At 43.4% G+C, this 15,766-nt stretch overlaps 1 protein-coding gene and 1 non-coding gene across 5 annotated transcripts in view; both read right to left on the reverse strand.

Moving 5' to 3' along the window:
- LOC115179321 (uncharacterized) overlaps nucleotides 1-5,404 on the reverse strand; it is a 94,707-nt gene extending 89,303 nt beyond the window's left edge. For 2 of the 4 annotated variants that reach the window (XM_029740730.1, XM_029740727.1), the window contains exons 1-2: nucleotides 5,374-5,404; nucleotides 1,664-1,951 (exon numbers count right to left, since the gene is read on the reverse strand). In XM_029740730.1, the coding sequence (XP_029596590.1) occupies nucleotides 1,664-1,951; nucleotides 5,374-5,389 (304 nt within the window). In that variant the 5' untranslated portion in view covers nucleotides 5,390-5,404. Of the gene's footprint in view, nucleotides 1-1,663; nucleotides 1,983-5,373 lie in introns of those variants that run through there. The other 2 variants (XM_029740728.1, XM_029740729.1) reach the window with 2 other exon arrangements.
- An 8,976-nt stretch (nucleotides 5,405-14,380) lies between these two features.
- Nucleotides 14,381-14,455, reverse strand: trnat-ugu (transfer RNA threonine (anticodon UGU)). The gene has a single exon. It is a non-coding gene; the product is annotated as a tRNA-Thr (tRNA).
- Between the last annotated feature and the right edge of the window lie 1,311 nt (nucleotides 14,456-15,766).

Here is a 15,766-nt window from a genome sequence, read left to right on the forward strand (position 1 = left end):
GAGGAAGAGAAGTTTAGAGGTGTTGAAAGAGGCGCACAAGCATTCTACCAATTCTCGAATATCGGGAAAAATTGCGCAAAATTGATCAAATTGGTCAGCATTTCCCTGCCAATGGAAATTCCAATCAAATAAAGAGGGGGTAGTGGACCATCATTCTGACTAGGATTTAATAGGACAAGCAGCGTTGAGAGTGGAAGCTAATTTAGTTTACACCGCAGATGTACAAGTGGTTAATGCTGCCACAGTGGAAGTCACTAACAGTGGTCTCAATTCCCAAGGTAGCACAAAGAAACAGAGAGGAAAGGGTAACGAACCTGTGCTAAGGCACCCAGGAATAGCTCCCTGTTTTAGATGTGTGACTATCGGTCATTGGAAGAACGAGTGTAAGGAATCCGATTAGGTTATTCCATACTGGCCACGGTCCAAATTGATGCCTCCTTGTGACACATTATGAAGACAGTGCCCTACAGCAGGTGGTGCATCTAACCCCCTGTCTTGTCTGTAGCAGTAGCCTGAACAGTACTGTAAATACAGGTAGAACAGGTATCCCCTTCAGGGGGTATAGCTCACTGTTGTTGCTGCTGTTATGTCAATCTGTGATTCAGAACTATGTACATGTGCAGTGATCTGTTTCTATAGATGTACTGTTCTTACCTGTTATGACAACGAAAACAAATGCTACAATGGCAGTGACAACAACACCAACAAAATCTCTGATGGAAGGCTCTGAAATGAAAACACATTTTGTATTGATACTTTGACAGGAGTTGATCAGGTATTCAACATAGTGCAACATTCAAAATGTCTTACAAAACTAGCAGTGTTACTAACATATCAATACATAAGTATGTAACACGCTTATGAGTGTCCACTCACCTGAGACAAACACCTCTCCAACTGGCTCGCTGACTTCCCCTTCCCCACTTACAGAGTTATTCAGCTTGCAGACGTACTTGTAACTGTTGGTTGATTTGCCAGTGTTGCTCTTAAAGACAATCAGCTGTTTTCCTCCAACCTCCCACACTCCCTCCCCCACTTTCCAGCTGTAAGTGACTGGTTCAGCATCAGTGGTGTCCCCCTCACAGGTCAGAGTGCAGGAGGTTTTGTCTGGGTTACAGGAAGAAGTGATTGTGGGATTGGGGGCTGCCTCTGTAAATAGAGGAAAGAAACAGGAATAATTTGGGAAAATGCTTGTGAGACACTGCACAACCTGCTGTTTCTACACGACCACGCACATACATACACACATGTACATACACACACACACACACACACACACACTGTCACGCCCGGGCCATAGAGAGGGTTTTGTTTTCTATTTTGGTTAGGCCAGGGTGTGACTAGGGTGGGCATTCTATGTCCTTTTTTCTATGTTTTGTATTTCTTTGTTTTGGCCTGGTATGGCTCTCAATCAGGGATAGCTGTACATCGTTGTCGCTGATTGGGAGCCATACGTAGGTAGCCTGTTTTCCTTTGGGTTTTGTGGGTGGTTTATTTCTGTTTAGTATATCTTACCTGACAGAACTGTTTGGCTGTCGTCTTTTGTTTCTCTGTTTATTGTGTTCTCAGTATAATAAATTCATGATGAGCACTAACCATGCTGCGCCTTGGTCTACTCCATTTGACAGCCGTTACACACACACACACACACAGAAACACTTACTGATAACAGACAGTGTATATGTCTTGTCAAGCAGTTTGCTGTTGAACTCCACAGAATAAACTCCACTGTCTGTTTTCATCAATCCACTGATTTTCAGCTCTCCAGTAGTCTGGTCCAGGGTTGTACGCTCTTTGAAGGCAGCATAGATGTCCAGACCACCAAAATCCTTGTCCCACTCTGCCACCTTGTTCTTCCCATGCTTCCATAGGATGCTTGTGATGGGGTCAGGCACTGTGGACTTGTCTGGTTTCAACAAGAGCTCACCTCCCACTTTAAGGTTAAGGTCTTCTGGAAAAGCAGACATTTCATACATGTATCAGAGTATCAATGTATCCAGGGTAACACATTATGGTTAGGGTATAAATATGTAGTCCTAACCCTATTGGCATTGAAAGAGACATTATTATTCACCTTTACTTTTTACGTCTAGAATTCTGCTTGCTGGGTGTATCTGGTCTATGTAGTCTGACCACTTTGACTAGTATTTTCCCCCTCACCACCACCACTGGAGCAGAAATGTATCTAGACTACACCACATATTAAGGTCTTTGTCTACACCCTGTCCCCATTATATCACTAGCTAGGTTTCCATCCAACCTGCAACAGATTTTCATGTGAATATTCAAAAATCTGCATAAAAACAATATGCACATTTTCCCACCAGAGAGATGTTTCCATCAAACTAAGTGGGGTTAGGCTATCTACATTATGAGATTATTATGGATAATAGTGATTATTATTTGTATTTGTCAAAGGGCAGCAAAGCATTGATGATCATGTCACCAGAATAACACCCTCGATATTTATTGGAAAGGAGCATCAAGATCACCGTGAACTTTCACCACCATGTGAAGTTCATCATAATGTATTTCATTTGTACTGTAATAAACTGCAGGGTTTCCAGTGTCATAGTGGGAGGCCCACACACCATATATTTTTTTATTTTTTATTTTATTTCACCTTTATTTAACCAGGTAGGCTAGTTGAGAACAAAGATCTCATTTACAACTGCAACCTGGCCAAGATAAAGCAAAGCAGTGCGACACAAACAACAACACAGAGTTACACATGGAATAAACAAGCGTACAGTCAATAACACAATAGGAAAAAGAAAGTCTAAATACAGTGTGTGCAAATGGTGTGAGGAGGTAAGGCAATAAATAGGCCAATAGTAGCAAAGTAATTACAATTTATCAAATTAACACTGGAGTGATAGATGAGCAGATGGTGATGTGCAAGTAGAAATACTGGTGTGCAAAAGAGCAGAAAAGTCAATCAAAACAATATGGGGATGAGGTAGGTAGATTGGGTGGGCTATTTACAGATGGCTATGTACAGCTGCAGCAATCTGTTAGCTGCTCAGATAGCTGATGTTTAAAGTTAGTGAGGGAAATATAAGTCTCCAGCTTCAGCAATTTTTGCAATTCGTTCCTGTCATTGGCAGCAGAGAACTGGAAGGAAAGGTGGCCAAAGGGGGTGTTGGCTTTGGGGATGAACAGTGAGATATACCTGCTGGAGCTCGTGCCAAGGGTGGGTATTGTTATCTTGACCAGTGAGCTGAGATAAGGTGGGTCTTTACCTAGCATAGACTTATAGATGACCTGGAGCCAGTGGGTCTGGCGACGAATATGTAGCGAGGGCCAGCCGACTAGAGCATACAGATCGCATTGGTGGGTGGTATATGGGGCTTTGGTGACAAAACGGATGGCACTGTGATAGACTGCATCCAGTTTGCTGAGTAGAGTATTGGAAGCTATTTTGTAAATGACATCGCGGAAGTAGAGGATCGGTAGGATAGTCAGTTTTACGAGGGTATGTTTGGAGGCATGAGTGAAGGAGGCTTTGTTGCAAAATAGGAAGCTGATTCTAGATGTAATTTTTGATTGGAGATGTTTAATATGAGTCTGGAAGGAGAGTTTACAGCCTAGCCAGACACCTAGGTATTTGTAGTTGTAGATTTCATCTGGTGACACCAGGTTTACTTCGATATGATGGTCATCATATGATTTTGGCGCAGTAAACTGGGCCGGCGCGTGCTGACAGAAACACCCATCAATCTCAGATAAAGCATCCAAGCGAGCGAAACAGCGTCCTTCTGTGTCCGTAAGTGCAGACCATGTATCTGATGCTGTCTGGACAAAAGGAGTATGGCATGTCATACTTTTTCTGGCCAGACAGCATCAGATACATGGTCTACATATAGCAAGACAGAGGCGCGCTGTTTCGCTAGCTAATTTCAGCAGAGAGGAAGAGGCAAAGCGAGAGGGCTCATTCTCGCCAAAATCTGTCCTGGATAAGCCCCATGCGTTACCTTTAGCATAATATGCGGACCTAAACTTGTCGCCTGCATTCCCGCCTTTGGGACAACAACTCTCATTGTTAGGGTGGAGACATGAGCATCTCGTCAGATTATAGAGATGTCTGGTTTCAGCCACTTGCGAATGAGAAAGAAAAGTTGGCGGATGCACAGTGCACTTTTCGGATGCTGGCTTCCCCTAAAATAAATGTATATTTTGCCAAAATTATACAATTACTCCTGTCTAAATAAAATCATTCAAAATACTTTACCAGAGAGCTTGACTTAGCCACAGAGGATCATTAGCTTCTTTAAAAAAAATAGCTGTGGATTGTTTCAAATCACAAGTGAATAGGCCTATGCCATTTGGGCAGCGCGAGTGGCAATATGTCTAGCTGATTATTAAGTTGTGGCTGTCAGTGAAAAGCATCTAAAATGTGTGACGATAATGTGTCTTGAGTATCATTTAAAACGTTGAGAAGGGAAGAAGGGGAGGGGTGTGAGGTGAAGATACGGACATCTTTCTCCAGAACACACGCACTCAGCTCTCCAGAATGTGCTCCGCAGTCTCCCGCTAATAGTTGCCCATTCATTGTATCAACGTGTGAATTGTTTGCCCTTTGATTGTTTATTTGTATCAATACCCCATTACACATGTAACCAGTAGCCCTAGCAAATAGTTATATTGACAACCTCCACCCTAGCTCGCTCATTAATGTCTTAATCGAAATGACGGATTGCCTCTTATCCGCTCGTTGTCCCCTTATGCCATAGTTTGTACATCTCAATTGTCAGTATAAACCACATTTGTTTAAGCAAGTCAGCCATATCAGCTATGTTATTTTTAAAGTCAGTAAATGAGGCTGAATGAACTGTTTTGCTGCGAGACAAGGCTCCGCTGATAGCCAGGTGTAGTGGTGATAAAAATGTTAGGACTGCCTTTGCGACAGCTTTATGTAGGCCGTTTAGTGTTGTGTTGTGTAGCGGCTTTGCTGTCATGCATCCCCCCCCCCCCCCCCCCAATTTACAAAATCGTCACTGAACAAGAAGGGTGTGGTCCTTATTTCTAATCGAAACCCATATAGACGTTGTTTAAAACCATTCTGACTTTCCATGTTGAAAATCAATATGAAGACCGTGTTTAGACTATTGTCCATCCATAATGTCGTTACAAGTTATTTTTTCAGTGATATGAATCCCTCTCGGCGGCTGCGCTTCTAACTTGAAGTTGCAGCGCACATAGTGTTCATAAAGGACATTATCTCGCTTTACCTATTGTTCATGATAATCAAAGATTAGGATGTGATGTTGTAGGCTAGGCTATACAATTAGCACACAATAGCAAACAAGTAGCCTAAAAATTAGTAGGTAGGCCAAAACGCTACGTTCGTCCCTGCCAGTCGGTTCAACTTACCTCCGGAGACTACCATCCACGCCAGACAAAGCCAGAAACACAATCTGATGAGCTTTAGTTTGGACATATCTGCTAGACTGTTTGTTTGTAAAGATAATAAATAACAGTACATTCAAATGAGATATGCTAAAACACTGTGTGGTTCATCTAACCTACTTCTGATCTTCATTTCCCGAGACTGTGAAAGTGAAAGTAAAATGTGGTTTAGTTCCTCACTATTCATGACCTCTTCGTGGAAAATAAATCAACGTTCCATTTGACTTGTAAATAATGTTTAATAGCTGCAATACAACCACACTGTATACCAACACATTGCATTATGTTTATATGCTATTTAAGCAATAATACACGAGAAGCTTCGCCTCTTGGCTATGACCACACCACAGCCATGATAACAATTTCATAACACATGGCCTCGAGTGTATTCTTACTTTTATACAACGGGTTACCAGCATTAAAAATCAAGATTATTTCCGAAACGATCAATTTTCTGACAAAACATGATGCTACATTCCTAACACTGGTTGTCAAGTGACATTTCAGGCGTTCTCTGGTCGGTAGTTGTTGTCGTATTGACTGCCATGTAAAGAAAAACTACCCAAGTGCTGGTTGATAGTTCCAGAACCTTGGTTTCTAGGGGCGCTGTCCATGGTACTGAAAACAGTGCTGAAACATTGTAGAAAAGACATTGATACAGCAGATCAGCATAGAAACCACAATTACATTTTTTTCCGGATGGTCACAGCATCGACAGCCATTTATTTGTGACACACATTGAATTTCACATTTCCATTCATTGTGCAATTAGTGAATTAGATGTCTAACGCCGGGCTCTCAAGCGCAGCCGGGCGCCATTTCTCAGGAACAACTGCCTTGTTGTCGCACACAGCTACCGTTGAAGTCGGAAGTTTACATACACTTAGGTTGGAGTCATTAAAACTCGTTTTTCAACCACTCCACAAATTTCTTGTTAACAAACTATAGTTTTGGCTAGTCGGTGAGGACATGTACTTTTGTGCATGACACAAGTAATTTTTCCAACAATTGTTTACAGACAGATTATTTTACTGTATCACAATTCCAGTGGGTAAAATGAGTCCTATTTCGACATAACCTGAAAGGCAGATCAGCAAGGAAGATGCCACTGCTCCAAAACCGCCACAAAAAAAGCCAGACTACGGTTTGCAACTGCACATGGGGACACAGATTGTACTTTTTGGAGAAATGTCCTCTGGTCTGATGAAACAAAAAGAGAACTGTTTGGCCATAATGACCATCGTTATGTTTGGGGGAAAAAGGGGGATGCTTGCAAGCTGATGAACACCATCCCAACCGTGTAGCACGGGGGTGGCAGCATCATGTTGTGGGGGTGCTTTGCTGCAAGAGGGACTGGTGCACTTCACAAAATAGATGGCATCATGAGGAGGGAAAATTATGTGGATATATTGAAGCGACATCTCAAGACATCAGTCAGGAAGTTAAAGCTTGGTCACAAATGAGTCTTCCAAATGGACAATGACCCCAAGCATACTTCCAAAGTTGTGGCAAAATGGCATGTTTCCCTATACCCCAGCTGATTGCCGTCGCACGAGGTGGGAGGGATGGTCTCGGGCTCCAGGGTGGTAACCGTGGGGCTATAGCGGCAAGCTAGGGCATCCGGCTTGACATTTTTGGACCCCAGCCGGTAAGAGAGGGAAAAGTTGAACCGGGTATACAGCAGGGCCCATCTCGCTTGCCTGGAGTTGAGGCACTTGGCGGTGCAGAGATACTCCACGTTTTTTGTGGTCAGTCCACAGAATGAACGGATGTTCCGCCCCTTCCAGCCAGTGCCTCCATCCTCCAATACATCTTCACTGCGAGAAGCTCCCGATTCCCCACATCGCAGTTCATCTCCGTGCGTTGAGGCAGTGGGAGAAGAAGGCGCAGGGATGCAGCTTAAGGTCCATGGCAGAACGTTGGGACAGGACAGCCCCCACTCCGACATCCAAAGCATCGGCCTCCACCACTAACTGACGATAAGGGTCAGGATAAACCAAGATAGGGGCTGTGGTGAAGCGGTGTTTGAGGTCCCGGAACGCCCAGTCAGCGGCAGAGGACCATGTGAACGGAACCTTGGTAGAGGTGAGTGCAGACAGGGGGGAAGCCAGGGTGCTGTAACCCTGGATAATGCGGCGATAAAAGTTGGTAAACCCCACTCTCACCTTCCCGGGATACATTTGGACACCCCCAGCAGAGATGATGTAACCCAGAAAGGGGATGCTGGAGCGATGGAACTCGCACTTCTTCGTCTTCACAAACAGTTGATTCTCCAGAAGGCGTTGAAGAACCTGCCGGACGTGGAGCGCGTGTTCTTGGGGGGGGAGCGAGAGAATACGAGGATGTCATCAATATAGGTGAAGATGAACCGGTTCAACATGTCGTGAAGAACGTCATTTACCAGAGCCGAGAACACAGAAGGGGCATTGGTGAAGCCAAAAGACATGAGCAGATATTCGTAGTGGCCGCTGGCCGTGTTGAAGGCAGTCTTCCACTCGTCCCCCTATAGTATCCGCACCAAGTGGTTGGTGTTCCGTAGATCCAACTTGGAAAACATAGTGGCCCCCTGGAGCGGATCGAAGCTTGAGGAAATTAGTGGTAGCGGGTAATGGTTCTTATCAGTAATGTCATTGAGTTCCCGGTAGTCAATGCACAGGAGCAGGGTCTTGTCCTTTTTCTCTCCCGCGCTGGCGAAGGTCAATCCCACTGTCCTTTTTCTCTCCCGCGCTGGAGAAGGTCAATCCCACTGTCCTTTTTCTCTCCCGCGCTGGAGAAGGTCAATCCCACAGTCACAGGGTCGGTGAGGCAGAAGCAAAGTGGCCCGGGCCTTGCTGAACACCTCCCAGAGGTCCTGGTACTCCATGGGGATGGCAGAGGGGTCCGGGGAACCTTCCAAGCCCCCAGGATGATGTCCCAGGGCAGGTTGCACTGACTTCAGACAATGGGCGTGGCAGAACAGACTCAAGCCCATGATTAGATTTTAGTCATTTAGCAGACACTCTTATCCAGAGTGACTTACAGTAGTGAATGCATACATTTCCATACATTTTTTTTTCTTTTTTCCCTGTGTTGGCCCCCCGTGGGAATCGAACCCACAACCCTGGCGTCGCAAACACCATGCTCTACCAACTGAGCTACAGGGAAGCCACAATGATGGCACCAGTAGACTAGTTGATGAGGGCATTGTATCGCTGGAGCCAGGAGAATCCAAAAACTACGGGAATCTGAGGAGACTTGATGAGCAGAAATTGAATAGGCTCTCTTTGATTCGCTGACACCAGTAGGGTGATGGGAGTGGTATTATGAGTGACCCGGCCTATAGAGCGCCCGTCCAGCGCTCTAACATCCATGGGAATGGAGAGGGGCTGAGTGGGGATGTTCAGCTCGTAAGCCAGGGTAGCATCCAAAAAGCTCTCATCAGCCCCAGAGTCAATGAGGACCCAGAGAGATTAGACTGGTTTCTCCACAGCAGAATGGCATGAAAAGGGGTGCGAGCAAAGGAGGCAGAAAAGTTCTCCATATGGCCCACCAGAGTACTCGCTCCTACCGGTGAGCCTGGTCTTTTAAAGGACAAGAGGACACAAAATGACCAAGAGTCCCACAATACAGACAACCCTTCATGTTGATCCTGTATTGCCGTTCCGCTGGCGACAGCCCAGCTCTGCCTAGTTGCATAGGCTCAGGAAGCGGTGACTCTACCGTCTTCGGCGACTCTCGGTGGAGGTCGGGAAGCCTTGGGTTCTCTCAGTAACGGGACCATCGGGGACTTCCAGGATGACTCGGAGGCAAGGTGGAATCCCTGGACCTGCGAGCAAAATCAAATTCTCTCTCCCTCCGTCGTTCCCGTAATCGCCCATCGAAACGGATGGTCAACGCGATGAGGGAATCAAGATCCGTAGGTAACTCCTGAGCAGCAAGCTCATCTTTAACCTCCTCTGAGATGTGGTGCAGGAACATATCGAACAGTGCTTCCTGGTTCCAAGCACTCTCCGCTGCCAACGTGTGGAAATCCATTGCGTAGTCTGCCACAATGCGGAGTCCTGCCGAAGCTGGATTAGCTTCTGGGCCACTTCTCTCCTGGAGAACAGGGCATCAAAAACCTTCTTCGCCTCTCCCACGAACCCCTCCAGACTAACGCATATGGCCGGCTGTTGTTCCCATACAGCAGTAGCCCAGGTGAGAGCCTGGTATACCACACGTTGTCATTGTCGGAGAGCTTTCGTTTGGGGTGTAGATAAAATGCTGGATTATGTTGTGGTCATTTAGAGAGATATTTTTCTAGCAATGCTACTGGGCAGAGCACATTCCCTAGGTTTTTATACGTGCAGCCGCGACGATTGCCTCCGTCTCCTTCCATTGGATTTTTGTGGTTCTTGGTTTCATCAGTGAAACTCAGTGTTGCGTATCTCAATCCTATTTTATTATGAATGAGTCTGGCTTCGGTTTGCGATTTCCTTTGTTGCCTCTTCGGCCAAAGTGCAAATGCAAATCAAACAACACCTTATTCAGTAGTCATCTAGGGTGGCGGGGCTCAAGGCTTCAGACTCGCAGAGGCTAATTTAAGTGGTGATGTAAGACAGTCCAGTGAAGCTGCTGATTCCATATCGGTCTCCTTTAGCAGTCCTTGCGGTGGCATAGAAACTCTGAAGAATATTACGCATCTCCTGTTTTGAAACACTTGCCAGATCGATGTTTATCCACTTTTCTGACAGACATTCCAGAAAGCACTTCACTGCCCAATTGGTTTGTCTTCATGTAGCTTTTTAATTTCTCTCATTTTCTTTGTCGTCTATAGCAGCGCTACTGATTTCTGCATGTCTAACGTTAACGCCAGGCTCAGGTTGCTGGTCCACTTGCTCTTCTTCTTGTTTCATTTCTTTCATATCCTCCTCCTCTTCTTGCTGACATCATTCTTCAAACATTAGTGGATAAAACAAATCAAAAGTAACATTAAAATAAATCATCCATGATGACTTACAGGTGCTAAGACTTGTAGTTTTAAAAGTAGTAGTGGTAGTGTGTTGCTAGGTAACGACGTAAACGATGCCACTTTATATGAACGTGGCCATGTGCATGTTGTCTCATATATCATGGGCAGGAGAGGCTCTAACAACCACCCGTTGTTTTAAATAACTTTAATAACATGTTTTTCTATATTCCTTGCTGTAGTCGTGCCAATAGCTGGTCTTTGGCACCTCCCTGTGTGTATGATTGGCTACAATGCACAGGATTACATGTACAGTTTAGAATTGATAGGATCACTGTACTATAATGCAACAAAGGTTGGCAATACTGTAATATTCTAAGGTAACTTAATAACTATAGTTCATTTAATGTTCCTCCTGTCCACTGAGTCTGAGGGCTTTTGATTCACCAGCTTATAGCCATTGACCTATAGGCTTACTGTATGAGACAAGCACCACAAAAACATTCACACAATGACATATTTTCCTCAAAATATCATACATTTTTGTTGCATGGATTAACATTTCATTTTAATTCACATTATTCAAAGTTTATAACAATTATAGTAGCCTGGGTTAAACATGACAGCACATTGCATACAGGATAACAATATGATGCATAATAACCCAAAAGAGAGATGAGTTTACTGAAGAGAAACAAATCTTCCCTGTACAGAATCTAAATATTTGTCAAACAAACTATAAATTCAACAAGTGCTTTTCAAGTGGTTTCTTCTGGTACAGAGGCTGAAGCTGTATAGGTCTCTGTTGGTACAGAGGATTTACCTATACTTCCCTATGAAGTAGACAGAGTATCTGAGCTACTCTCTATTGCTGTACATGGGGTATCTGAGCTGGTGTCTACTGGTCCAGAGGGTGCACCTGAACTGTATTTTACTGGAGTAGGTAGTGTACCTACATGCTGTGGCTCTGAGACCAGCTGACAATCCTGGACTGCTTCTATCAGGAGTGTTTGTACTGTCTGACACTGATCTAGTGGGTCTATTCAGACCTTATAGGTTAAGTGTTCCTCTCTCTCTGTCTACCTGCCCACTGCTCCTCTGGGTTTCCATTGTTTTCACTATGCTTTTTCTCGTTCTTCACCCATCTGATAGCAATTAGAGTGTCTTATAGATGGTGGTCTTGGTGCAACAGGTGGTGGGGGATTGTGGGAGCATGTTGTTCTAGGAGAAGTTGGATCTTGATGTGTGGGATTTTGGGATGGAGGTGTTTGTTTGTGAGAAGTTAGGTTCTTTCACCTACTTTCTCTCTGACGCTCCATCTTCATCCCTTCTCTGAGGGGTTGGTGGAGACCTCTGTCCGTCAGTCTGGCTGTCGTGTGTGGCTCTCTTGGTCCTCTGACCCTGGCTCCACCTCAGAGTGGATGTCCTCCTGTTGTTGGGAATCACTTTCTTCTTTTCTATATGCCTCTTCTTTGTTCCCTTCTTCCTGTGTTTTCTATTCTTCATCCTCTCCCTCTGCTTTCCCTCTTCCTCCCACTCGCCATTTCATCTTCCCTCATTCTCTCCCTCTGCTTTCCCTCTTCCTCTCCATCTCTTCTACCTTCTTCCTCACCCTCGCCATCTCATCTTCCCTTGTTCTCTCACGCTGTCTCTCCATCTACCCCTGTCTCTGCATCATAACCTCTGACCCTTGCCTCATGTGACTCCTGGTCAGATCCATTCCCCAAATCCTCTGTCCCCCACAGTGTATCCTGATTGTGGTTCAGGCTGTATCCATCTCTGGGCTTTGGAGGGGGTGAGATGAGTCTGTGACATGTCCTTCTCCTGTCTCTTGCTGTCTTCCTTCACTTCCTTTTCTCTTTCTCCCTCTCTTTTTACAGATACCTTAGTCAGTGTCCTCACCTGAGATCTAGGCTGGAAGGCATTGGGATTCCGACCCTGATTCTGGTCATTTCATTTGAGCGGGCTATTACTAACAACATCACCTGTGTTATCAGTAGATCCTGCCTCATCTAGTAACGGCTGCTTTTCTTCCTCACTCTCTCTGGTTATCACAGCCTTGCTGGTGTGGGTAATCTGGTTATACTTAACAATAAGACCTGAGGGGGTGTGGTATATTCACAATATACCACAAACCCCCGAGGTGACTTATTTCTGATATAAACTGGTCACCAATGTAATTACAGCAGTAAAAATACAAGTTTTGTCATACCTGTGGTATACAGTCTGATATAGCACGGGTTTCAGCCAATCAGCATGCAGTTCTTTGTCCTGCTCTGGATATCATTCAACATATCATACCTAGAGAACCAGGGATGTTGGAGGATATGGAGCACACTTTCCCTTTCTTACTTTCAAAATCTGAATATTTTGTTGACCTGGAATCATTCTTTGATCCTGAGATAGCTAAAGATACAATTGTTGATATGAAAAATACATTTCCATCAAACTTCAAGGAGGAGACTCAAATAATGAAACCTTTATGGTAATATTTACAGTAAAGACATGGACTTACCTTTTGGAACACTTCCAGCAGGTGGGACAGGCCACTACAGATGGAAGAATAGCCAATAGAACACAAGCCAAGACACCAATCACAACAGCAGCTATTAGGGGGACAACAGAAACATGCAAATACAGTAACAGTTTTTATTTTTTAAGGTCAAATATTTCTTACATACATCACACACGCACACACACAATACAGTATACACAACACATACACTACCGTTCAAAAGTTTGTGGTCACTTAAGATTGTCCTTGTTTTCCACAAAAACATACATGAGTTGTAAAATGAATAGGAAATATAGTCAAGATGTTGACAAGGTTATAAATAATGATTTTTAAATGAAATAATAATTGTCCTTCAAACTTTGCTTTCGTCAAAGAATCCTCCATTTGCAGCAATTACAGCCTTGCAGATCTTAGACATTCTCGTTGTCAATTTGTTGAGGTAATCTGAAGAGATTTCACCCCATGCTTCCTGAAGCACCTCCCACAAGTTGGATTGGCTTGATGGGCACTTCTTACGTACCATACGGTCAAGCTGCTCCCACAACAGCTCAATAGGGTTGAGATCCGGTGACTGTGCTGGCCACTCCATTATAGACAGAATACCAGCTGACTGCTTCTTCCTTAAATAGTTCTTGCATAGTTTGGAGCTGTGCTTTGGGTCATTGTTCTGTTGTAGGAGGAAATTGGCTCCAATTAAGCGCAGTCCACAGGGTATGGCATGGCGTTGCAAAATTGAGTGATAGCCTTCCTTTTTCAAGATCCATTTTACCCTGTACAAATCTCCCACTTTACCACCACCAAAGCACCCCCAGACCATCACATTGACTCCACCATGCTTGACAGATGGCGTCAAGCCCTCCTCCAGCATCTTTTCATTTTTTTCTGCGTCTCACGAATGTTCTTCTTTGTCATCCGAACACCTCAAACGTAGATTTGTCAGTCCATAACACTTTTTTACAATCTTCCTCTGTCCAGTGTCTGTGTTCTTTAGCCCATCTTGTTTCTGGCCATTTTGAGCCTGTAATTGAACCCACAAATGCTGATGCTCCAGATACTCAACTAGTCTAAAGAAGGCCAGTTTTATTGCTTCTTAAATCAGAACAACAGTTTGAAGTTGTGCTAACATAATTGCAAAAGGGTTTTCTAATGATCAATTAGACTTTTAAAATGATAAACTTGGATTAGCTAACACAACATGCCATTGGAACACAGGAGTGATGGTTGCTGATAATGGGCCTCTGTACGCCTACGTAGATATTCCATTAACAATCAGCTGTTTCCAGCTACAATAGTCATTTACAACATTAACAATGTCTACACTGTATTTCTGATCAATTTGGTGCAGCAGCGTAGCCTAGTGGTTAGAGCATTGGACTAGTAACCAAAAGGTTGCAAGGTCAAATCAACAAGGTACATTTTTACATTTTTTACATTTTAGTCATTTAGCAGACGCTCTTATCCAGAGCGACTTACAGTAGTGAATACATACATTTCATTTCTAAACATCTTTTTTTTTTTTTTTCTGTGCTGGCCCCCCGTGGGAATCGAACCCACAACCCTGGCGTTACAAACACCATGCTCTACCAACTGAGCTACAGGGAGGGCCAAATCTGTCATTCTGCCCCTAAACAAGGAAGTTAGCCCACTGTTCCTAGGCTGTCATTGAAAATAAGAATTTGTTCTTAACTGACTTGCCGAGTTAAATAAAGGTTAAAAAAAATGATGTTATTTTAATGGACAAAAATGGTGCTTTTCTTTCAAAAACAATAACATTTCTAAGTGACCCCAAACTTTTGAACGGTAGTGTACATAATACGATTAATATCAAACAGGGGAATGTACAATTGCACAAAATTGAATGTTTGTTGTTTTTTATTAATCAATGAATCCATATATTCTTTGGTTGTTCATACAATGCATTTAGCTAGTGTTTTAGTTTGACTATATAATATAGATAGAATTTGATTGGTCAGCATATTTTTTATAGAGAACACTTCTGGTCAGGTATAATTTATATTTTATAAATGTACTTTTATGGTTAACTGACATGCATTAAAAAAATGAACACTAAAAAAAGAAAGTGAAAATGTTGAGTGAGGGTGAGAAAGGTCCTCCTTGAATCCCCTTCCTCAAGTCCCCCAAATACGCAAATCTTATGCAAATGAAGGCGGAGCCTCACTAAATATTCACACTGCCGTACCAAAACACAGGCACAGGGGCGCTCTCCAGATACACACTTACACACACCGTAACCGGAAAAAAACACAGTCTGGGGACTAAACTCAAATAATGAGATATTCACATTAGCGTGCCATTTTCTATCAGTTCCAATGGTCTGCCTTGTGGGGACCATGATTTTGTCCCCAGTTAGTCATGACGTCCCCATACGGAAGTTATGCAAACAGTTCAATGTCCGCATAGGGTCAGCAAAACAAGAACAATACAGTATACACAGCACATACATATGACGATTAATATAAAACAGGGGGATGTACAATTGCACAAAATTACATTTGCATGCAGATTAAAAGCACTGTGTTGTGGTACAAAATTGTTATGTCAATATAATCCTACAAAAGATTGAGTTATACAAATTGTCATGGAAAAATAATATTTTACATGTTGATTGCCATAGTTGGATGCTGACTATGTCAAATCAAAATCAAAAATCAAATCAAACTTTATTTGTCACATGCGCCAAATACAACAAGTGTAGACTTTACCGTGAAATGTTTACTTACAAGCCCTTAATCAACAGTGCAGTTCAAGAAGAAGAAAATATTTACCAAGTAGAGTAAAATAAAAAGTAATAATAAAAGTAACACAATAAGAATTACAATAACGAGGCTATATACAGGTGGCACCGGTACCGAGTCAGTGTGTGGGGGTACAGGCTAGTTGAGGTAACATGTACA

This window comes from Salmo trutta, chromosome 39 (assembly GCF_901001165.1).
Source record: "Salmo trutta chromosome 39, fSalTru1.1, whole genome shotgun sequence".
Lineage (NCBI taxonomy): Eukaryota > Metazoa > Chordata > Actinopteri > Salmoniformes > Salmonidae > Salmo > Salmo trutta.